Raw genomic sequence first — 24771 nt, 5'->3', positions numbered from 1 at the left:
TTGATCGATTGATGTGCTATATAAGTACCTAATACCGATATGGTGATTTTTTTTCTCTAATCAACGGATACGCAGTTTTATTCAAAATAATTTTAGCATTCAGCGAATGAATAGAAAAAATAGTACAGACACATTTAAGTGAAATTAATTATGAAAACTACGTTACAAGCATAGTTTATCATCATTAATATTGGAGATAGATACAATAACGCACTACATAACTATCCGAAGTGGACACATCAGACATCCATGATAATTGATAGGTGTGCGCACGGGACGAGCCGGAATCTTTTTAGGGGAATAGTACAATTTAAAATTTGTGTAAAATATTATATTTAACTCTATCATTATATTCGTGGAGATCATGAAAATTGTATTTGTCGTAATAGTGAAATAAAATAAAAATATTTGTGTACCACCACATCATTTTTATTGATTTATTTATCTGACTAAAACATTGTGCACAAAATGTTAAAATAATAAATATGTACCTAGTATGACTAAAGAAGTACTAAAGAGTCTATACTCTATAGTATAGACAATGGCCTATCGCCTAAGGGAAATAGGAAAATTAATTTATCAATTATTACATAATTACACATTTATATATTAGATACCTACTAAGTTTATATGTATAGTTATACATAAAAACATGCATTAGGCGTATGTATTAACTATTAATATAATATGTAATTTTATTTCTGACTTCAAAAATATACAAGTACCTATGTATAAAACATTAATGTTGTATGCACATTGCACTTACAACTTGATTCTATTTGTATAGGTAATAGGCTCGACCGGAAAGTCTGTAGATTTTCTGGGGGGGGGGTGTTTATCATAAGCATTGAATATTATATATAATACGTACAAACTATATAACTTTTATTTTAATTAATTAATATGTTTACACTATACATTATATGTTGGTATAGTACTATAGTATGGCCAATAGTTAGTAATAAAAAGAAAATAATAGATTATAAATTAAAATCCGTTCATCGTTTTTGATTAAATGACAATTTTTGTATTACTTTTTCTACTGTTATTTTGATTTCACGATGAATATTTAAAGATGCTAATCCATTTAGTCTTAACTGGCCAATAGAAATATAATATACACTATACTGCAGTGTCCTGTAAGGATTTACCCACTGCGATATCTCCTGAAATAATGGATACATAATTCTGATTTTTTAATAAGTTTCACAAGGACAAGAACTACAAAAATTTCATGTTTTAATTTATTTTAATATTTTGGTAAAAAAGTTAAAACTATATTTTTTTATTTAATTATTTTCAAAAAAAATTGAAGATAGCTATTTTGTAGAGTTCATTTTTCTGAATATATTGACGTTTCAACATGTTAATTACGTACCTATATTAATCTTCTGATTTTTAATATTTTTCTAGTTTCGAGAAAAACTGTGAATTATTTATTTTATAAGTTACATGTTTCAATGTTTGATACAACGATACCACTATCGTATTAAATAATAATAAATATTTATACCATATATTTGTACTCATTTATTTTTTTTGCTGATAGTGAGTACACTGTTTTATCTACATTGCGGTTACAACCATAGACATATATTATAGACATATTATATGTCTATGGTTACAACTGTTGAATGATTTGAATGTTGATTGTATCTATCATGAAATTTAGTATAGATAAAAGATAATAAAAATAATAAAAAATTGTTTTTAATTTTTAACAATATTAATAGCTATTTACTGTATTTTTGTTTGCTTATTAGGTACCTACCGGCTACCCCACTTGGCCACTTGTACTACAAAGAAACATTTAAATGTCAGGTAAAAATAATATTTATATAAATATATTATAGTGTTTTATTATATAAGATGGATTTGATTGATTTGAATAAATTAAATCAATTAGGTACTGAAATATTTTTATAAATAAATAAAATACTGGTAATTTGCAGGAGCCAATCGTAATGATCATTATAGATCCAGTAGGGGATCATCAAAAAATAATAAAATCCCTGATCATTGGATGAATTGCCCTCCTATAGCTATTTCAGGGATAGCTAATGCATTTGTGGCATTCAAAACACCATTAGATTATAAATATGACAATAAAATAGCAATCGATAAGAGATTCAATCCTCAAATGGTATTTAGACATATGTTTTCATATCAGGTATTACTTAACCATAATATAAAATTACATTATTTTAATATCTTATTTAATAACTTACCTATTCATTTTTAATAGAGACAAAAGTTGTTCATGTATTTAAATACAGTGTTAATAAATTATATCTTTATTTTATTGGTTAACTTGCTTAGCAATTTTTAAATAAATATTATTATTAAGATTTGTCCCATTATATTAAATATCTACAGGGACAAATTGGCATATTAGAAAATTCTCTAATAAGTTGGATTGAAATTAAAAATCATTATCTAATGACTAATTCATACATAGAATATTAAATTTTAATGAAAAAAACCACCAATTAGATATTGATGATACAAATATTAACAAAAATTGTTATAAAAAAAAACAATATGGAAAAACTGTTCTGTTTACTCCTTTAATGAAGTATACACTTTATAATTATGCATATCATTAATTAAAATTTGTATAGAAATGTCTTTTTAAGCTATTTTCAACTTGGATAATTCTTTAAACTCTTATTGGAATTGCTTTATTTTTTTATATTACCCTTATTTAAACTTCCTTGCAAAGTATAATAAATTAAATTATAAACTTTTATGTTTATGGCTTTCAATAAATAATACTCAATAATATAGATTCTAATGGAATTATCAAACAATCAAGCAGTAAAAGTATATTGCTTCTCAAAATACATATCTATTAAGTATTGGATATTCTAAAATTAAGCTCTTTTAAATAATCATATTAATTGATTCGTTAGATGTTATGCATTGCATTAGGTACGTATGGAATTATAAGTTGATAATTTATGATTTCATAACTTTTTTGTGCATTTGTTTCTTAGGTAGTATATTACTTTATTAAGGCCAATAGAATAATTGCTCTGGTCCATAATTATCAAGAACTATAGATTTTTTTTTAATAAAAGCTTATTGTGGGCCGCTTAGATATTTATTTTTTTTTGAGACAAAAAATATCTCCAATCTGCCCCTGAATATGTATTTTGCAAAAATTAATATCGGGACTTTAAGTTGGTTAACAGCAGTGGTGTACAACCTGAGGTCATGAATGTTTAGTATGGGTCACCAAAGATTTAACACTAAATAAGACATATTTTAGCTTATTGAATTTGCTCTAAACCATAGTAAATTTTTAATACTAAAAAAATAAGCGATGATGAACTAATAAAGTTTTCATCAAATAAAAATCTATGTAACATATTTATAGACATATATGATAAATTAAATCTGAATAATATCCAAAATTCCAAAAATGTTGTCTCTAATTCTATTAGCTTAATTTATTTTTATAAAACATTTTCTATTAGTCATTACATATAACAAATATCTCCCTAGGTAAAATGTTGAATTTAAGTTGTAGTTTTAAATTTAAAACCTAATGTGGAAACAATTAAGTCAAATATCCAAGCTCAAATCTCTCATTTAAGCTTAAGTATTTTGCAATTTTATTATTTTTTAAATTATAACTGTATGTACTATGTACTTATTATTATTATTATTATTATTTTTTTTTTATTTAAATATTTTAGTTTATTTTTATTATTATGTGTATTATAAGGGAGGGGGTCTCTTCATCAAAAAGTAAATTTTTGGTGGTTACTGTATAAAATAAGATAAAATAGATTGTATGCTACTACACTACAGTTCCACAAAAGATATTTTTATTTAATTTAACCAATTTAAAAAAGTGTTATACTATTATAATTTTAATACATTATATTATGTCAGTCTTGTAAGTACGTAAAATGTTTATAGCAAAGTATTGGTTTATGGATTGATCTTACAAATACTACAAGATACTATAATACATTTGACATACAAAATATGGGATGTGCTTATGAAAAAATACCTTGCGCTGGTCATGGAGATCTTCCTAATCGAGAAATAATTGAATTGTTTTTCAATATTTGTTCAAATTTTCTAGAAAACAATTTTTCACAGTTTATTGGTATAATCAATTGTTTTAATTAATGTAATAATAATTAACTATATAGTTTGAAATCAAATAATTATTTTTTTTAGGTGTTCATTGCACTCATGGTTTTAACCGAACAGGATTTTTTATAGTTTCTTATTTAGTGGAAGTACTAAATTTTGATGTAGCGAGTGCGATACATCATTTTGCAGCAGCTAGGTAATTTAAAATGTATAACTTACAGTGGCATAATAAGGAATTTGGTTTGAGGGGTATAAAATTTTAAATTATATAAAGATAAATTGTATGCATAGGTCATTAAAAATAAATATATGCTTTCGCTTTATGCACAATGTATTCTATATTGGCACCTTTTATTTTTAAATTATAATTATAAAAACAATTTAATTTACAAACTCTTAACAGTTTACATGGAATTTTATGTCCAAAACAAGTAAATAAAATAAAAACTTAATTTAAATTTACATTCAAATTTTCCTATAACTAATGTTTGTATTAATTTTTTTTTTAATATAAAGTTTCTTTTAAGATCAATAAATGTAAAATAGAAAATAGTATTTCCATTAACTAACTTTATTTACTTTTTTAGATTCTGAACGGAGTGATGAATGTATTGATTTTACAATGATGTGTGTTTTTTTTTTTAAATTTTTTATTTTTGTGTTTGTCATCACTTTTTGGAGTAGTAATAATGCTTCGATTTTTGACTTCAGCCCCTCTTTGAAAAGGAAAATTCATCTAGTTGGTACTTTAGGGGTCCAATAGTTTGAAAAGTGTCGGGAAAAACACTGAAAAAATTACGGAAAACCGGACATTTTTACGCATAACCACTTTTTGACAAAATCGATTTTTGATTTTGCTGTAACTCAAAAACGAATCATTGTAAATACTTGAAATTTTCACCAAATGTTTATATTAGCGTTATCTATTTACGATTAAATTTTCAAAATATTTAGAATTTTTTCAAGCTACTTATAGACAATAGAAATTTTTGACTTTTCTAAGTTTTTTTTCTTAAAATGCCGATAAAAAAAATTTGGCTATTCAAAAAATCTTTAAGATTTAATACAAGGTTTATTATAAGTTGAACTTATCGTAGTAAAAAAAAAATCAAAAATCGTTAGTCACAATTTTTGTTTATAACTATTTAAAGTTCAAATGTTTACAAAATATATCAAAATCACGAAAATTTGCAAAGAATTTTGAAGTTGAAAATTCATAAAATTTTTGTGATTTATACTTAAGGTTCAAAAATCCGATACAAGGTTATCCATAAGTTTTCTTTTAAGTAATTGTAAAAAAAATTCTAGCGTCAATATAGAAAACATTTTATGAGCTTAAGAAATTTAATTTTTTATGAAATCGCGTAAAATAACGATATATTACAATTATTTAAATATAGGTATTAAAATGATATATCCTGCTAATTACCATTTTCTGACAAATCATCTCCATTCAGAACCATTTTTTGTATACAATAATATCAGTCGTTGCATTCAAATTTAACACATCCATTATAGTGACCTACTTTCCATCACTACTATACAGCAGAGCGATACCCACTTGCCTACTTTTTTTTTATTGTAACGATCAATGATTCTTCCATTGAAATTTTTTTTTAAATGTGGTAATACTAGACCTTTTTATTAAGTATAATCATGATTTTAAATCATTAAAGTTAGTTATTGAATAAATAATTAGGTACAGTTTCATAAATAATAATTTATACTAAGCATATGAGTTTGTATTATATGTGTAATATTATTATTAGATAAAATATTATGTTGAAAGTTTAAGTTTTAAATTATTTAACAGAATATACTTATAAATAAAAATACAAAATAGCGTCATTAGCAAAAATACCTCTAAGAAAGTTATCTCCTTATCACCACCTTCCTAATAATTATGTCACTGTTTATTTACATATTATTATATTCTGTATAATTATATACTATATTGTTAAATTATAAGTATATATTTTCTGTTTTAGACCTCCTGGTATCTACAGACAAAACTATATAAATGAACTTTACAAACGGTATGGACGGTATTCATATGAAGTACCTATCTTGGCTTCGAAACCTTATTGGATTCATTAATTTTTAAATTGTAAGGCTAAAGGCTTTCTATAATTGGGTAGGTGGTACTCATAAATAAAAAGTTTGAGAACTACTAACCAGTTGTATGCTATTGGAATAATATTGTTGGTGCCTACATTGCTCAAAAATTGTATTATATCTGATTTTACAATTAACACATATGTATTTGTATTTATTAATAAAAATAATATATTTTTGATAAAATACTGTGATATCAATGTAAAAATTAAATACAAATTGAACATTACAATACAATAAGTATTAAATATAAATCTGCAAAAATATATCCATGATTCAATCTTTTTCCATGCAATAAAGAAAACAATATATTAAGTTATAAGTTTTAAAAGCTTAAAAACATATAAAACTTTATAAATTAAAAAAATTTAAACATTTAATTTATAATTAAATACCCAAATACTTGTCAACAGATTTATTATTAGACAACAGATATAATTGATAATATGTACTGGCCCCAAAAATTTCAAATTGAGAAGCAGCCTTAGTCGCTCCGGCCTCTGTTTACCACCAATTCATACCACATAAAAATTTTTTTATATCTTAGCGCTAATGAGTTAAAAGTAGCCTACATACTATGGATTTGATCCAACATAAAAAACAATAATAACACATCAATGTTTATAAAGATATTTTTTTTTTATAAAATATCATTTTTTTTTATTACATTAAATGCAATACACTTCATAATTATTTTTTATACACTTTTTCTTTTCATAACAGTAGTTAACAATGTACAAACATTAATTCCAGCCTTACCATACTTTTGGTTATGAAAGTTATCACAAAATAAAAAAAAATATAATAAAATATTATTATTGAATTATGATACTGGAACACATAAACAATTATCGAACTTGATTAATTAGACTTTTCAATAAATTCAGCAAAAAGCATAGCTAATCGAGTTTCTATAAATAGTTTATGGGTTAAATTGTATACTCATTATGTAATATAATTTAGAATTAGTATAATACATAATAAGTAAACTGTGTATTACACAAAAGACCTTATAAATCGATTATCACTTTTTTTTCATATAAAGTTCATTTTTTTTACATACAACAAAAACGCGTCATTGAAATTTAAAAATATGAAAATTTACCATTACAATATTTGTATAATATATAAACGCTGACGTATTAAAATATAAACTTGATATTGATATTTTGAGAGTTAGATAATACATAGACAACTTTTAATAAATATAATAATAAAATAATAATAATAATAATAATAATAGTAATAGTAATAATAATAATGTAAAAAAAGCAAAATAAATGTACATTTTACAACAAATAATTAAATAAAAGACAGTATAAAGAGTGTAGGATTTTTGCTCACGCAGAAGTATATATTACATATTTATACATGTATATATAACAACTTGAATGTGCATGGTTCCAATCTATACACAAAATAATTTTACAGCATAAAACAATTTTTTTCTTTTTTTCAAGTATAAAATCGGTCAGCGATACACTTCTGTACGGAGGAGTATTTTTTCTTCAAAAATTTCATATTGAACATTATTTACTAATTATTATTGAAAAAAAAAAAAATGTTTAACTTAAATTTAATATTAGGTCAGCAGATGTTAACAACCTAAGACACATCGTTATTAAATTGTCGTGTACCGAAATATTTATTGATCGCTCTGGTTGTGCTAATTGGTAATTATATAATTGCAAAAGGATTAAAGTACAATATTCTATAAATTATAATATATGCATTGTTTCATAGTATCCAAACAACAATAACTTGTATTCTGATTAAACATTTAGTTTTATTATTTCTGATGTGATCAAAAGTTAATGCATATCTGTTGATGATTCAACAATTCGAGTATTCACCAATTCGACGTTATTACTGTCACCATTATCAAAGTCATCTATACTGTTGAAATTGATGGGAACAGAAGTATCATAATCGTCATCATTCCTATATTTTTATTATAATAATTTATAATATGTTTTTAAAATAAAATATAAAAATAGCTTTCTTACTCGGGTACAATGTCTGGTACTACTTGTAAAGGTTCATTCACCAGAGTTGTCATTGTATCAGTAGCATGTTGGATTCCCAATTCGTCTCCTTCATCAGATGAATCTTCTATTTCCTGTGTAGTCAATGTTGGGATTGAAAAATCCTTTTAACACAATATTAAAATGTTATACAAGATTTTTAGTAAAAGCAAAATTTGATTAAATCTATAATATAACAAAAATTAATATCATGTTTTTAATTACTTCAGATGGGCAAAACTCAAATGCTTTTTGTAGGACTTTACGAGCACTGGTTGACCTTTCTAAAAAGAAACTATTAGTGTTTTCATTGGACTGGGGTGTCCAATTATTATATGTATTATACTGGCCTCCAGTCAATGTTTTCTAAAACAACAAAAGTTTAAGTTGAGATAATACTAACAAAAAAAAGTAAAAATATTACTCTATTAAGTTCTTCCTGTAGCCAATCAACTGCTTCCACCCATTTTCTTTTGAGATCTGTGTTTTGTAGTACAACTTTATGTGCCATCGGTATCCTCATGAATAAACCTACTAATCCTTTAATACATTGATATGACCGTCTTTGGTATTGATTTTTGTGACGTAAAATTGTGTCAAGTACACCTTCTCTATCTTCTGAAATAAATTCAGTATTAAAGTATAATTAAAAATAAAATTCAGTGCATTTACCGTTTCCAGTCATGGCGTTTTGAATACGTAAAACTTGCCAAGAATCTTCAATACTTAATATGACGAATAGTAAATCCAAATAAAATTTGAGCTCTTGACAATATGTATACATAATATGCCATAATATTTCAGTTAAAACCATACTACTACTCAGTGGATTTTCCCAACATACAAATTGTAACATTTTCATGCTTTCTTCGTTCATTTGAGAATTGTCAATAAGTTTTTTCAAATAACTAAAAAATATATCATACATTTTACTAATAAATGTTTATTTATAATTGACATATTATGATAATACATACCATATTCGACCAAAAATACTATCTTTAACTTGTTGAGGAACTTTTCTTAGGTATGGTTGACATTCAGCAAATGGATTTGGTAGGAAAGGAGTACCCTATAAAAACGAATAAATTAGATCAGGCCTGTTTAACCTGCAGCAAGCTAATCAATGTTTGAAAATTATATATTAGTTTTCATTGTTTTTAATGTATTAATTTCTTATTAAAACGTTTCAGGAAATTTTGGACCACAATGGTAAAGCGTATCTCAGATTTATCCTGACATAAAAAAAAAGGTTGGAGGTCCCTGAATTAAATTAATAATAAAATGAATAAGTGTGAAATGTATACAATTAAGAGATAACGCTACATTACATATTGCAATGACCACAACTTTTGTCATTATCCTCATTGCCTCTACTGGGCAATATTTATTCATACATTACTAATGTGAGCACAAGTGCCCACCATTTAGTTGATAATTAAAGTTATTGTTAGTTTAAATATGTGTATAATATTACCCAATACAAATGGTTATACTCTGTTCCAAATAAGATGACTTGCATTCGTGCACGGTGGGCGTGGCTAACGAGCTGTATGCCAAGGTTGGTAGGTTGGTAGGATGGTAGACGATTTACTCCGATGTAAACCTAACGTAATACGGTTGTTTGCATATAAGTCATCTTATTTGAAACAGAGTATAAGGTTGGTATGTAGTACATAGGGTAGTGGTGACAAGAATAAATAATCTACTATTCAAGACAAGAACTGTACACAAAGGTAACAAGTTTTTAACGGACCGCAGTCAGGCGACAAATGTTTATTGCTTTTACTAAGTCAACCATCTATATGCCGCTTTCGAAGAATATCATTCCCCTGCGAATAAGTATATGTTAGTAATACTTGCTTAAGCAGCAAATGAGAAATGTAGGATTATAATTTTTTTTTTACAAAAATCATACTTTTGTATTTTAACAGTTATGTTTAAGAAAGATTTTAATATATATATATATATATATTTGATAGTCAGAAGAAATGTATATGTTTTTACTAAGGCTTTTCCTCATGAATTAATACCTCAGTACATTTATGTTTGAAAAACAAAAATTATTACAATTCTAAATGTAGAAAAAATTACGTTTATAATATAATGATTAATGACTATAGATTTTCAAGAATAATAATTTTAGATTTTTTGTTTACATGTACTTACAGGAGCAGAGGATACACATTTTTCTGTACAATCACAACATCGCACTAAAATTGATATCACAGAATGAAGTTTATTGATTTCATTAAATTGATATTTTATGTTTGATCCACCTGGGCCTTCATCAATGGCTACCAAGATAAATATTGCAGCTACGTTTAACTAAAATGAAAATGTATTAATAAATAAAACCATTGTAATTAATTATAAAAATTATATACATACTTTTATAAGTTGTTGTTTTTCTGCCATACCTAAATTACAGTACATGCAGAAAAAAGAAAAATAATGTGGCAAATGTCTATTTGTATGTTCACCCACTTCTTTTTGCAACAGACTTAATACAGCAATAATTAAATGATCACTTAATGAAGCCGTAGTATCTAATAAAGAATCTATACAAATTAAGAAAAGAATATTTTTAGATATTTAAAAAAGTAATATTATATAATATAAATATATTACTAGAAGTTATGGCTGGTATAAGGATAGCATCATCTTGAAGAGAATAGTGAGCCAAGTAAGCAATTAGTTTAATGAAGAATGATCGTACTTCAGAGCTCATACATTGCAACAAATATTCCACAAACCTAAAAATTTGAAAATACAATTAAACATTTGTAAAATTGTAAAAAATATTAAAATGCATTTACTATATTACCTTTGTGGATGATTAAACAAAATGTTTCGAGCAAACCAAGCACGCACAGATGCATAGTTACAGATATGTGATGCTATTAAATCATACCACTCCATGGCGTTTCCTCTCAATGACTTCTTAGTATGCAAACCGACATAAAATAGAAACTTACTCACTAACTGAGTAGACAACAAAGATAATTCTTCTTGATCGGTAGCCTAAAAAATAAAATTAATAGTTATATGACAAGTCTTTACATACTCACAAGATATTTATGTTTACTTACAATTTGTATTTGTTGTAAATCATTGGATGAAGCAACTATGTTAGGGGCATTAATTGTGGCAATGTTACGAATAAATTTAAAATATTCTTCAGTATACTGACTGCGAGTGTGTAAAAAACGTATATTCTGTTGTTGAACACTACGTTTAATATATGAAGGCATTTTAATACAACCGTTACTTGAACGTCGATCACCTATATAATAATAAATAAAAGATAATATTTGATACCACCCAAATTATTTTGGTTTTGATTATTTTTTTTTAACTTACTTAGACTAAGTTTTCTTATTCCATTAACTAACAATTCTGTGTTAGAATCTACTTTAGTATAAAATAACATATAAGCATTCCACCATCTTTTTTGCCTTCGATAACTGGTTCTTTTTAATGCATGGTCAAAAACCTAAAATAAGTAATTAAATATTTACTAAATATTGAGGAATTTAAAACAAAAATTTACTTCGCCCATATAATCTCCACCAAAACACTGAGTTTTCATTTCTTCATCTTCGTCCATTTTACATTCAGTTACATCCCCATCATCAAATTTGTACCATTTAGATAAACCTTCAGCACTTCTAAGATATGCATAAGAAAAATTGTATTATTATTTAGAAGTTAATAATAATTTTAGTATAACAAATTCATTAAATTGATGGTTAACATATTACACATATATTCTGATCTCATGAACAGACATTAAAATAAGTTAAATGGTTTTCTTCTTTTAAATATTCATTAAATAATTGAGTAAAAAGAAACAATATAAAAAGAGTATTATTTACCAAAAAAAAAAAAAAAAAAAATGCTTAAAATTTGTTCAAGAACTTTCTGTTTAAAATAGAGAACAAAGAAAATTAGTTTTTTAAACATTCTTTACCACAATTAATTTATGTGCTTATTCTTCATTATTAATGTACTAATGTATATTTTATACAATCATGGGTTGTTAGGTTTAATTTTGTTAAATAAATTATTAATATGTACCTGTCTTGAATATAAGAATAATAATGTCCTCCACTTGCTTGACCACTGTGGACAACTATACCAGTCAATTGATACTTGGTATGATTTTCATTTTGTGACTCATCATAATCACAATCAATTATTTCGCCTTCAATTTTGGCTAGTCCTGAAACTATAATAGGTAAAAATTACATCAACAATTAATTGCTAAGGTTTTTACTTTTTACAAAACAAACATTAAAATCACTATCATTTAAATTAAATACCTGTATATGGTTCCATGTCTAGGTTTCTTGGAAATTCAAAATAATCATTAAATTTTATGGCACATACTCGCTCAAAATCATACTCAAATCTTTTAAGTTGAATAGCTAAAATAGGTGGTAACTTTTTAACACATAATCTCTTAACAGTAACAACCTATTAAGAATGATCATATATTCAATTAGCAATAATTAAAAAGTTTTAACTTTTATTTGGTCTAACCTTTTTATTGCATTTATCACAATGGTAAGCATCAGCTCCTTCCAATAGTTCTCCCTTAACATATTGTTCTAGAGAGTCAGTTAAATTCGAGTGATTTCTTATATCTACACTGATAACACTGAATGGTTCTTCTTTAGAATACCTTATAATAAAATAATCAACAGTAATTTAATACAATAAATTAACAGATATATTATAACAATTTAATACCTATGTGGACAACCCTGACATATTTTTTGGTCTGAATAAGAACCTCCGAGAGTTTTACTCATAATTTGGTCTTGTGATAATGCTTTTAGAGCTTCATCTAAGCTTTCTACAAGGCTCATAAAAAACTCAACAGCATCTTGTTGTTCTCTAAGATTTACTGGTTCGCCTTGTAATCTATTGAAACAATAATATGAATACATAGTATAATATTTTTAAGATTTATAATTACTTGAAATGTTTCCATAATCCTCTGGGTACATAATATTGAACCTTGCTGAATGCTAGGTGTCCAAATATAGCTTGAACTTGTTTTAATATACCAACATTGTATTCTTTTCTTGATTGATCAAATTTATTGCGATCTTCAGTAATATCCATTTGAGTCTATAGAAAATAAAACCAACGAATAAAATTATTCCATATATATTAAGATGTGATACTAAAGGATCAGTACGCAACAGCTATTGTATTTCCAATTTTTAATAATTATAATAATCATAATATTATATTATCTAATATTTCGAATATTAGTAAAATAAATATAAATCATTTAGATTTATTAATTAAAACTGAAGATTAGCATTCTTGTTTTGATTCTTTAAATGTAGACATTATGGTTGATATTAATTGTTTTTATATTTTTAATAGCAAAATGGAAGAATTTATTAAATATTCATCTATCTTTATTGATAAAATTAAATCAAAAACATTGTTAAATCTAAAAGCATAGATTACATCAGGCATTATTACTTCTATTAGAAACAGAGAAAAACTTTTTTCTAAGCTAACACATAGGCTCTTTGATTTAAAATTTAAGAAATTCTACAAATGAAATAGGAATATGTTAAACTATTTGATAAAAGAAATCAAAACAAATATACTATTAAAATAAATTAAAACAATATAAATCTGAAATGTTATTAATGAGATCATAGGTAAACCGAGCAAACAAATGAATAAAATAAATAAGATTACAAATAAAGATATTATTATTGAATCTAAAACTGAAATTTGTAATTAACTTAATGACTTTGTAAACGTAGAAAATAATTTAGAAATAAAACATATAAATTTTGATTTAGTTTATTTCAATAATAAAAATCAGAGCAATGGCAGTATTTTTCTTAATCCAAATAGTAGTAAAGAGATTAGTGAGTTTATAGATAAGATTAAAAATTATAATTATTTTTATGAATATGGTTTAACAAATTTCATTCTTAAGATGATATATTGATGTTAATTATAAAGTGATGGGTATTTTTTTAAAATGCAAAAAGTCTTTGATTGCGTAAATCATGAGATATAACTAAAAAAACCTAGAATATTCAGGTATTTGTGGAGTTGCTAATAAAACCTATTAAAATCTTTCTTAAGTGAAAGAACTCAAATAATTAAAGTAAATTACTGTTATAGTAAAGTTAGAGGCATAACTTGTGAAGTTCCGCAGGGAACAATCTTAGACCCCCTGTTATTTTTCTTTTTTATAAATGATTTATTAAATAAAAATATAAATAGTATTATAGAGTTAATATGTTTTGCGGATGATACGGCTATATTAATATTTGAACCAACAGTCGATAGCTTGTACCATGAAGCAAATAAGATTTTAAATAATGTGTATGCTTGGTTTTGTATGAATATAAGTTAAAGTTAAATTTATTTGTTTTAATTTGCCTGTTAATAATGTTTTAAATGGATATCATTTGATTGTACATTCTCTAAAATTAATCCTAATTTAAATAGATGTGATTCAAAATGTGTTTGTTAAAACAATTGTTAAAATAACAAATATGCAATAAAACTAATACCTCATTATCATTTTTTTCATCAACATTAAAGTCATCATTTGCATCAATGGCAGCACCATGTGCTGATAATATACCTAATCGTATAGGAAGTACCATGTACAACTGTTGCAGTACAGAATTCATGTAACAAGTGGCACCAGCATTTTTAAGCCCAACAAAACCACGAGCTGTTCTTGCACCCATCATAGGCAGATAATCCCATTCAACCAAAGGATCTTCACGTTCTAAATGAATAAAATAACAATTTACAGAATCTATTTTCATACTTGGTATTAGTAAAATTACCTGAATAAAAGTATTGAGTAAGCATTTCAACAGTCAACTTCAAATTTGCTACACAGCCAATGCATAGTGATATAATAAGATCAAAAGCTGCATTAGTAGAATTTGGAGATTTACAAACAGGTGTAACTTCAATATCAATAAAATCAATAGCTTGATGTTTGCTCATATCTTCCATTAACTTGGATGCAGGAAAAATAAAATCCTCAAGTAATTCTTTGATTAACATTATCCCAGTAGTTTCATTGGAACCAATTTCATCACGCTTTTCAATACTTATCATTTGGACTAATTCTTTGGTTATATTTAGGTGACCTTCAAGAATCACTTCTTCCATTCCTGAGTCACCATCAGTTTTTATTTTCTCTCTTATATTTTTTAACCATTTAATTTCATTATTTAATAATTCTTCAAAATCTGGCACAGGAATTTTTTCATGACTAGCATAATTTAATAGGTAAGTTAAAACCTTTAAAGAAAATAAATAAAAATATTTGAATTATAAATACATTTAGATATATCACAGTAACTTACATGAAAATACTCATACGAGTTTTGAGCAAATTTCAGTACAGTACCATTAAGAACAGAAAACATTAATGAAATAGTTGATAACAATGGTTCGGCACTCCAACTAAACTTAACTATCAATAGAAATTGTTCAGCAGCAGAACAACGAACTTGTCTAAAAATACAAAAATAATATTATTGTATTTAACATCTTAAAAAATAAAATGTAAGTAATTCACAATTTTCTAAACAAATTCAAATTAAATACCTGTTATTAGCCAATAAAATTAAATCAATAAGAAATATTTGCCAATCTTTTTTCTCCATTAACTGACTTAAATAATTTGGCTTCAGAAATAGACAAAGAGTCAATACTTCTAATGATTCTTTGCAAACTGAAATACAATTAACATTAATTTATAATAAAATTAATCATTATAATTTTTCAAGTGCATACCACATATATCTTCCATTTCTAAAGATTTTCCATTTAAATTAACATGCAAATCTGCATTGTTTAATTTACCATCAAACATGTGTTGATTAGCACCAGCCATTGCCCATGCTAACTGAATAGTAGTCCAGATCATATCCAGATTAGGCATAAATTTTGATAAAGACTTGTTAATAGCTATTATAGAGTCTTCTAATGTGTCACAACCAGTGGCAATTTTATCAATGAACTTTCGTGCTAGCTTAGAAGTAACACTTCGTAACATATACTCTAGATTGGGATTAGGTACCAAAGCAAATGCTTCTTTCATTAATGCCAAAGTATCATCACATTGGTCAACTACATCTACTCCCTTGTATAAACAACATTCGTTATCATTTGATGTTCCCATTACTAATCCAGACGATTGACATAATTGTGTTATAACTTGTCCCATTACACATAATACAAGTCTACAGATCTTTAGCACAACCAAATAAATAGATCTAAATAAAATTAATTTAAGTTTAGTTTAAGATAATCAAATTTTAAATGTATTAAATTTAATCAATAGTTGTTAAGTCTTACCTTTTAGTAGTTTGATCATTTTCTAAGATAAATTTATTTGATACTAACATTTGAATAATTTCTGGGGCATGACTACTTGTTATAAAATGGGTTTGAAATTCAAGAGTTTTATCTGCCATTGGATCAATGGCAGGTAACAACATAGAATATAGTACCTAGAAGTATAAGTTTAGTTATAAAATAATGTATTTTAGTATTTTACATATATTTATCAATATTTAGAACTTGCCTCTAAATTGTATAAATTTTGAGAAGAGGAATTAGTAAAGTATATACTATCTATATTTAAATTTCCTTCAACAAGTTCTGATCGATAAGTAAAAAATCTCTAAAATAAATAAAAATAAAATAAATATTTTATTAAACATTTACAATAAATTCACTAAGTATGTATATACGAGAACAAAAATATTTTAAATTTTCCATTTTTTTTTTAATTAATAATTTTTGAACACTGTTAAGTTATCAAGCACATGTAAATTATTTTAATATTTATATTATGGGGACATAATACAGATATGCATTGTTTCTGTCTTAATAACATACAAAATAGAAAATTGTATGTTAAGGAGAATCATTTTTACATAATTGTTTAATATCGTGAATTGACCTACATAGATAAAAATTTTTAATCTAGGGTACCTCAAAAAGTTTTTTTTAAATTTTTAAGCATTTTAAAATACACGTATTAAAAATAACAGAATATTCTTTTAAATATTACATTTTTCTATGTTATTCATTAGTAAGATGAAGATAACACATGTAAATATAATATCCTTTTAAGAAATTTATTTTGTATTAAATGTAAAATACTATAATGCTGCAACATTCAGAAATGTGCCAATTTAAAAAATGAAAACTATTTAATTTTATACTTGATAATGTAACAATGTGAATTATTGAACCACAAGAGGACGCTGCATCCGCATCAGGGTCTCCATCCTACAAATAGATAACATCACAAATTGCCAATTGGACATTCTGAACAATCCATTTAATTCATGTATAGTTAAAATTACAGTGAATTTACTTATTATCAAATTTATTAAAGTAAGAATATTATATAGTAAACGTCAGGTTTTTTTTATACTTTAATTTTAAAGCAAGTTTTTAAAATTTTAAAATAGACATGAAAAAAAAATCTATGAGATACTCTAGATAATATTATTACATTAAAATTTGATAATACTATAATAAGTTCACTGTAATATTAAGCATAAAGGAGTTAAATTGGTTTTTTAGAACATATAATTGTTGTTATGTGTTTGAAAGACAGAGACTACAAATAAATGCCTTGATAAGTGAACATTAATTATATACATATTTGAAATTAACAGTACCTTTATTTTTTTGACAGTGGATTCTGCAGGGGGAATTAATTTTAAAATACAACGAGCAGCTTCTCGAAGTTGTTGATTTTCAATTTCAATACCCTTGTCTGATACTTGTAGAAAGAAATGTACATATTTCGGATTTTCAGAAATAATCTATAAATTATATTTATATATTTAATGTTAATTGTGATCTTACAAATAAATTAATGATATATACCACAGTAGGTAAACAGTTTTCTGCATCCATATTTAAGCTAAAATCATACAGTGGCTGGTTATTAGTGATAGAGCTATCCGAACTACTATCTGGCGAACTGGCTAAATTTGTATTAGCAGTTACTAGTCTAGCATTAAGGTACTGAAAAGAAATAAATGGTTAAATAAATAAATTATAAATTAATCTAAAAATATTACCAATTTATCTCTGAAAGGGAGTTCACCAAGAAGTTTGTTGTCGTCTAAAGTAGTGGTGAGGTCAATACTACTACCAGGGAATATATCTAATTTGATGTTTAAAGAACCAGCTATAGCAGTAATTGTTCCACTATTCCTTAACCTTTTTAATAATTGTCGCCGTACACATGAAATATTATCGTTACTATGCATGACAAGCTCATGATCATCAACTAAAGAGCGATTAGCATTTGTTAAACGAACAATTACGGTTATATGTTTTCCTCTACAAGCTCTATAAAAATATTTAATTTAATTAGTAATTTAATAAATTAATGATATATAAAAGAAATATATACCTATGTAATGGCAACAAAGAACGATCTCCATTAAAAGAAGCATCACATTCTCCTAAATACTCATACAACACTTTCATAACCCTGATCATTTTAGTGACTTCTATATTTCTTTCAATAACATCATCATTGTTCATTAAAGGTTTTGATAGTATGCTAACTGTATCATAATGAGCACGCAATCTTTCTAAACATTCAGCCACAAATGTTTGGTGAAATTCAAGCGGATTGGCTTGCAGTCTAGGAGCCAGATTTGTATTAACTTCTTTAAGCAAATTAATTGCATGTGCAGCAATGTCTTCGGTACAATTAGTTACTACTTTCCATAAATAATCCACACCAATTAAATCTATATTTTCCATCTGATAACAACGTCGTTTTTTAAGTAATTTTCCTTCTTTTACATTGACAGCTTTGAAAAATCGTTCAAAACATCTAGAAAATAGTTAGATAAATTTTTAATTAGTGATAAAATATGTATAATACATATTATGTATGAAAAATATTTGCACAAGGTCTTAGTTTTAACTTAAAATGGGCATCATTAAGTACATAATAAACAAATTATACTTTGCAATATAAATAGACACAGATACACTACCATTATTATTGGCATTAATGATAAGATGTCAATTATTATAAATAACAAACAATATAAGAAGACTTAAAATCATTTTAATCGATACATGAAATAGTTTAAAGTACAATTTAAAATTTCATATAAATAAATTGAAATAAATGTATATTGAAAAAGTTGTTATTACTTTTATTGGAATTAAATTGGGAATAAAAAGTTAGATTTCCATGTACAACTAAAATTATAAGATAATATGATTAATTTTACATACTTTATTCCATTTTCAGTAAGTAATGTTGGATCAAGCTGTAGGAGGTTATTAATAAAAAATTTTGTATTTATTGAGGGGTCAATGTCAGGTTCCTCGCCCATTAATTTAGAAAACCAACGAAAACAAGCTTCACGATCTGCTAAGAACACAGCTTTTTCAGCCAATGATATCCAAACTTGATGTGCTTGTTCTGCACACAACCAAAGATTTCCATCCTTAAACATTAAATAATGATAATGCGTTTTCAAAATATTTTATATGTATTACTAAGTATTCATTAGAACATACCTTTAAACAAAATTTTAAGAAATACAATCTTTCTTGAACCTGTTGTAAATGACAATAGCGCCCATCAGGATAATATTTTGCAGGATCAAGATTAGGGTTTTCTAAAATAAATTTGATTATGGTAAAATAAGAAACTTATAATACAATTTTTAATTAATTTACCTTGTGCAACTTTTCTTACATCATCCATATATTTAGATAAATTATCTGTGACCAACGACACTAAAGTATGTTGATTTTGAAGGCGTGCAATGATTTCCTGTCTGCAAATGTTTAAAGAGTAAACATTAAGAATTATAGATACCTATTATTAAATATAATATATTTTGTTTTGGACACTATTCATTGTTATCTTGATTGCATGATATGCCTGACCAATGTACACATTTTAGTTCAAAACTTCATATTTGAACACAGTATTTATATATTTACTTTATTAATACTACTGTACTTTTGAATTTTGCATGTTATGTAATAAAATATAATGTATTACATATATTTTAAAAATATACTTTTATAACTCACCGATACAAAGTATGAGCTTGAGCTTGATGATGAGCTCCCACTGGAGAGGAATCATATAACATACATATATCTCTCATATGTTTTAAAACTGGAAGTACCCATGAACTATTACTTTTAAGTTCATCGACACATTTGTCGAGCCAAGCAGTTTTTTGTGCATCTCGGTCCTAATTAATAATAACATTAAAATAAACCATACAACATTATATTATAGAAAAAGTATTATTACTTGTGCACAGCTATAATCTAGAATTTTTACATGAGCAGACAGTGCTTGATCTATTATCTCAGTTGAAACATCTTCTCCATGAGCCAAATTCCAAAACAACATTAATACCTACATATTTTTTAATAATTAATTCTAATAAAATGTATGCTATTTTAAATAATAAATTTAAATTACTTTATGAGCCATAACACCATCCTTATCATCTTCAGCTAATCGTCTTATTAGTTCCAATAATTTTTCTCTTTGTTTTTTATTAGCATTAGTCCAATTAGCCTATAATGTTTAATAATTTAGTATTCCCTTCATAGTATTACATATTAATCATATTATTTATTACATGAAAACATTCAAATAAATGATCTAGTTGTTCTGGTGAAAAATCCCAAGCAAGCTTTGCTAGTAAGTCATGGACATTCTTTACAATAGCATCATGTTTCCCTGCTTGAGCTGCCCATAATGCATCCAAGTCACTCAATGATAACGCTTGTTCTTTAATCACAAAACGAATAATTTTTTCAAGTTTCTCTACATATTGAGGCTGATGTAGAGAATCTCGAAGAACTATCTCTAGTACATTATTTTCTTTGATCCATTTCTATAAATATGTGAAAAAAATTAGTTTACAGTAGAGGTATATTGTATTATTATTTTAATATTAGGTAAATATATATATATTAGACATATTCAAGAAGACTCACAGCCATTTTTTCTGGATTTAAATATTCTTCATCATGATCTATATGTCTATGAGGAGTGTATGTGACATTGGTAATAACTTTATTAACTTCATTTAAGGCGTTCATTTTACCATTGAAAGATGATATTTGTAATAATCTATAGTTGAACATGAATATAAAATAGAAAACACATAATATTAATGATAATAATTAAATATCTATATATAAATTACCTAAGTAACATTTTAAGTCTAAATATTTCTAATTGTTTGATTAAATCATCCTGTTTTGGTATTTTCACAGCAAGCTGCTTACAAGCCTTAATTATTGAAGAAATAGCATCATTCTTTCCTTCATTTTTGGTTTCTTTTTTTAATTCGTCGTCAGTCAGTACATCCAATAAACCAGGTATCTTTTCCTTTAAATTTAGAACAAAATAATTTATTATCATGTTACAAATATTTGAAAAATGTACATACCACAATAGGCATCAAGTGTTTAAGAATTGTTGATTCAGTTAAAAGTTCAGAACAACTACCGAATGGTTTAATTAGACCAGAGATAATTGATATAGTGAGAGTTTTATTAGATTCAAATCGTCCAGATAATTTTTGAAAACCGCCCAACACTCCAAATCTAAAAAATTGTACAATGAAAGATTTATATTTTAAAATTATCAACTTTTCATTTGTCACATACTTATTTAACAGATCAACAAGCCAGCCTTTAGGAGCTCTGGAATCAGGGGGAGTTCTTGCAAATAAATCAAATTCGTTTGTGTCGATTTCTGGTATATAATCTGAATGTTTAGTGCAGTTGAATAGATGAAATCTGTTGGTAAATAAAGATTTGGTAAAAAAATCAATAATAGTTAAAAAGATAATAATTACTTATTTAAAGGATTAAACAACATCCCCAACATCTCTAAAAATGGAAAGTTGTCATCGTCAAGTTTGAGCACCAACAGTTCTACTAACTTCATACAATTATTCATGATATATTGTTGAATGTTTACTTTCCAGCTGTTAACAGCATCATCAGTTAATATTCGTGTAAATGATAACACCATAGCATCACGAAAAAACTTTTGGCATCCTTCATTGTTGACGTCTAATCCTTTTTTACAAAATGCAATCGAAACATTCAACAACGATACTAGTTCTTGATCAGGTAATACTGGTACAATCCAACGTTGGCTATGTATTTTTTCCTCCAGATTAACTAGTTTAATAATGGGGAATACCAGTTCTTCTTCTTCTTCCTCCATCTCGTCTTCTTTAAGGGTTTCTTCTTCTTTGGTTTCCACATCATTTTCAACAATGTCATCAGCTGATATTGTCTCTTCAATAGTCTGTTCAGCCACTTGATGTGACTCGATGGCTTGGGGTGGCAAAATGTTGATATTTGACAGAACACTATGGATTTGTGTATTTTGCTGAGGTACATTCTATAGAGGAAGGAAAAAATTATTATAATGTCTCAGAACATGAGATATGTCAGAGCATAATTGAACGGCAAGATATTGTAATAAGACTCACTTGAACATTTGTTTGGTTATCGGCCGAATCCAATCCGACGGTTTGTCCACGAGTAGCAATAGTCATCCTGAAACACAAGATGTATTTTTTGTACAACGACGATACTCCGCCGCTTCAGCACCAGATATGCCAAAATAAGAGGGTTATTGTACTAATGTCAAGTGGGCATAATATAGACCAAAATGTATTAGTCGAAGCGACCAGTCACCGTACTAGTGTGATTGTATACAATTTTACGGCGACAGACGCAACCAGCACTCAGGTATTCTCCAATATCCCATCGCTACCACTAGTTGATAGATATGGTGTCATGTCAATCATATAATTATCATACTCACGGGATGGCGTTGAAGACGTCCGGAGTCCGACGGCTGTATTATACATGCGCAGCCGCAGGTAGGCCGACGGAGTTGTTTATGTTTCTGTTCTGTTGGATATTCCGGCGAGAAGGCGAACTGGCGCGTGTGTATGGCGCAGAGCAAGCAGTAACAATGACATGGACGACGAACACGGTAGCCGGGGGGGCGCGGCGTACGTTTATTTTTCCGATCGCGCACGTTTAGGGGTACGTTACCGGTGGTGAGCGGCAAAAACTACATACGTGCCAATGATTAAAAACCACAACGGCTACGTTTGGTGTCAGTAATCGGTGTAAGGCGATTACGATAATACGAAAAAGAGTAGGTAGGTATAAAAATAACAATACAGTACCGGGTCTCGAAAACGCGGCGCGATGTAAGCGGTGTCTGAGGTTTGATTCGTTTTTACTATAGTTTATTAAATATTAATATATAAAATTTTAGCGATACGCGTTCACGACGGTGCGACGGCACAGCGGCTGTGGTCGTAGATATAGAATAACAGCATTGGGTTGTGTTTCGTTTTAATGTTTTTGCGAACGAATATCGGTACGAAATAAAAATCGTATCTCCGGGTAGATCGAGAGGGGGTGTACAGACTACGGACAGCGCGTCGGCGCGACGAAGATCGCTCGACGGGACGGGGTGGCGGTGTGTGAGCGAGACAGTTGACCGAACGGAAGATAGAAAATCAAACACAAAAACAACTTGGCCGAACAGCTGATCGATGCCAAAGACCTTACACAACAACGCCGACAGTGATAAAAAAATCTGTAAGTTATCCTTATCTAGTGTTAGATTTATTATTAAAATCCTATTACAGTATTACTATTTACTCATGAACTAAGATGAAAGATATTTAAAGTATATCGTATATAATATTATTATATCGTGGACCCGAGCTATTTCTTGTCTTATTAGCTCATTACCAAAATGGTGAATATTACCAAGTTAGTTTAAATGCTTAAAATGATTTTTTTAGTTAATTTCAAGTATTTTACATTTGTTAATACTATCTTAGAGCTTCGACTAGTTAGTCCACGTGTTAAGTTCCTAATAATCCTAGCTTAATCCTTATCCCATAACTATTAATTAATAATAAGACTAAAGTAAATAATATTTTCTCTGCATCGGGTTTATAGTCTACACAATTGACATAAGTTTAGTTAATAGTTTCCGGTTGTCAACCAAAATCGAAATATATAAAAATAAAATATAATATTTTAGGAATAGAGAAAATCTACGTCAACAATTCTAGAAAATCCTCTAATATGAGTTGAGCGGTAATGTTTTCTATACAAAAATTTTTAAAAAAAATGTACCTTTTAATTAAAATATATCAGCTTAAAGTTCAATCGCCGGCTAAATTTTTAAAATTGTTCATGTTAATCTTTCTGTTATCATAAACACTAGAGTATTATATGGTTAACGGTTATAAATGGTATCTTACAATAATTTAATACCTTCTGTGCATAGATATTTGGAGTTAAACTAAATACGAATAATTTTTTTTTGAAAATGGACGAAAATCGAAGACCTCCCTGTGATAGTGTGATGGAAACACCGCATCATCGCGAATATTTCGATGGTTTTCCTTTT

At 26.8% G+C, this 24771-nt stretch overlaps 2 protein-coding genes across 8 annotated transcripts; one reads left to right on the top strand and one right to left on the bottom strand.

Moving 5' to 3' along the window:
* Nucleotides 1–1662: 1662 nt before the first annotated feature.
* Nucleotides 1663–10648, top strand: LOC132921695 (mRNA-capping enzyme-like). 6 transcript variants are annotated; one of them, XR_009660928.1, is made up of 7 exons: nt 1663–1821; nt 1953–2170; nt 3928–4120; nt 4195–4306; nt 6099–6217; nt 9443–9501; nt 10421–10648. XR_009660928.1 is itself a non-coding variant. In XM_060984861.1 (6 exons), the coding sequence occupies exons 1-5, from the start codon at nt 1815–1817 to the stop codon at nt 6205–6207; spliced, it is 639 nt and encodes a 212-aa protein (XP_060840844.1). In that variant the 5' UTR covers nt 1663–1814; the 3' UTR covers nt 6208–6217; nt 10421–10648. The 6 variants fall into 6 exon arrangements, 4 of the variants coding, with proteins under 4 accessions (XP_060840844.1, XP_060840843.1, XP_060840845.1 ...); XR_009660927.1 differs by having other exon boundaries at nt 6099–6244; XM_060984861.1 differs by lacking the exon at nt 9443–9501.
* On the bottom strand, nt 6844–23808 carry LOC132921694 (probable ubiquitin carboxyl-terminal hydrolase FAF-X). 2 transcript variants are annotated; one of them, XM_060984857.1, is made up of 43 exons: nt 23152–23808; nt 22814–22880; nt 22166–22722; nt 21975–22106; nt 21755–21911; nt 21509–21693; nt 21297–21432; nt 20936–21193; nt 20773–20871; nt 20599–20706; nt 20370–20536; nt 20007–20107; nt 19845–19945; nt 19557–19771; nt 18712–19143; nt 18374–18647; nt 18177–18317; nt 17966–18112; nt 16855–16953; nt 16626–16780; nt 16062–16543; nt 15873–15999; nt 15629–15779; nt 15098–15563; nt 14813–15036; nt 13234–13388; nt 13005–13178; nt 12795–12936; nt 12575–12728; nt 12330–12480; nt 11803–11920; nt 11613–11745; nt 11342–11535; nt 11077–11273; nt 10881–11005; nt 10641–10810; nt 10419–10577; nt 9227–9321; nt 8922–9157; nt 8674–8867; nt 8475–8615; nt 8232–8374; nt 6844–8166 (listed from the first exon to the last, which is right to left on the bottom strand). In XM_060984857.1, exons 2-43 carry the CDS (start codon nt 22877–22879, stop codon nt 8037–8039), a joined length of 7791 nt encoding a protein of 2596 aa, XP_060840840.1. In that variant the 5' UTR covers nt 22880; nt 23152–23808; the 3' UTR covers nt 6844–8036. The 2 variants fall into 2 exon arrangements, with proteins under 2 accessions (XP_060840840.1, XP_060840841.1); XM_060984858.1 differs by having other exon boundaries at nt 8674–8864; nt 23152–23807.
* Between the last annotated feature and the right edge of the window lie 963 nt (nt 23809–24771).

The sequence above is a fragment of the Rhopalosiphum padi genome, chromosome 2 (genome assembly GCF_020882245.1).
Source record: "Rhopalosiphum padi isolate XX-2018 chromosome 2, ASM2088224v1, whole genome shotgun sequence".
NCBI lineage: Eukaryota > Metazoa > Arthropoda > Insecta > Hemiptera > Aphididae > Rhopalosiphum > Rhopalosiphum padi.
This window is presented reverse-complemented; position numbering and strand designations above follow the sequence as displayed.

Coding starts and splice junctions, on each gene's coding strand:
- LOC132921695 (XM_060984861.1), top strand. Junction 2,171..3,927: donor GACATATGTTTTCATATCAG/GTATTACTTAAC, acceptor AAATGTTTATAG/CAAAGTATTGGTTTATGGAT. Junction 4,307..6,098: donor CATCATTTTGCAGCAGCTAG/GTAATTTAAAAT, acceptor TTTCTGTTTTAG/ACCTCCTGGTATCTACAGAC.
- LOC132921694 (XM_060984857.1), bottom strand. CDS start 22,879: ATGACTATTGCTACTCGTGGACAAACCGTCGGATTGGATTCGGCCGAT. Junction 20,537..20,598: donor TAGATTATAGCTGTGCACAA/GTAATAATACTT, acceptor ATTATTAATTAG/GACCGAGATGCACAAAAAAC. Junction 13,179..13,233: donor GGATTATGGAAACATTTCAA/GTAATTATAAAT, acceptor TTGTTTCAATAG/ATTACAAGGCGAACCAGTAA.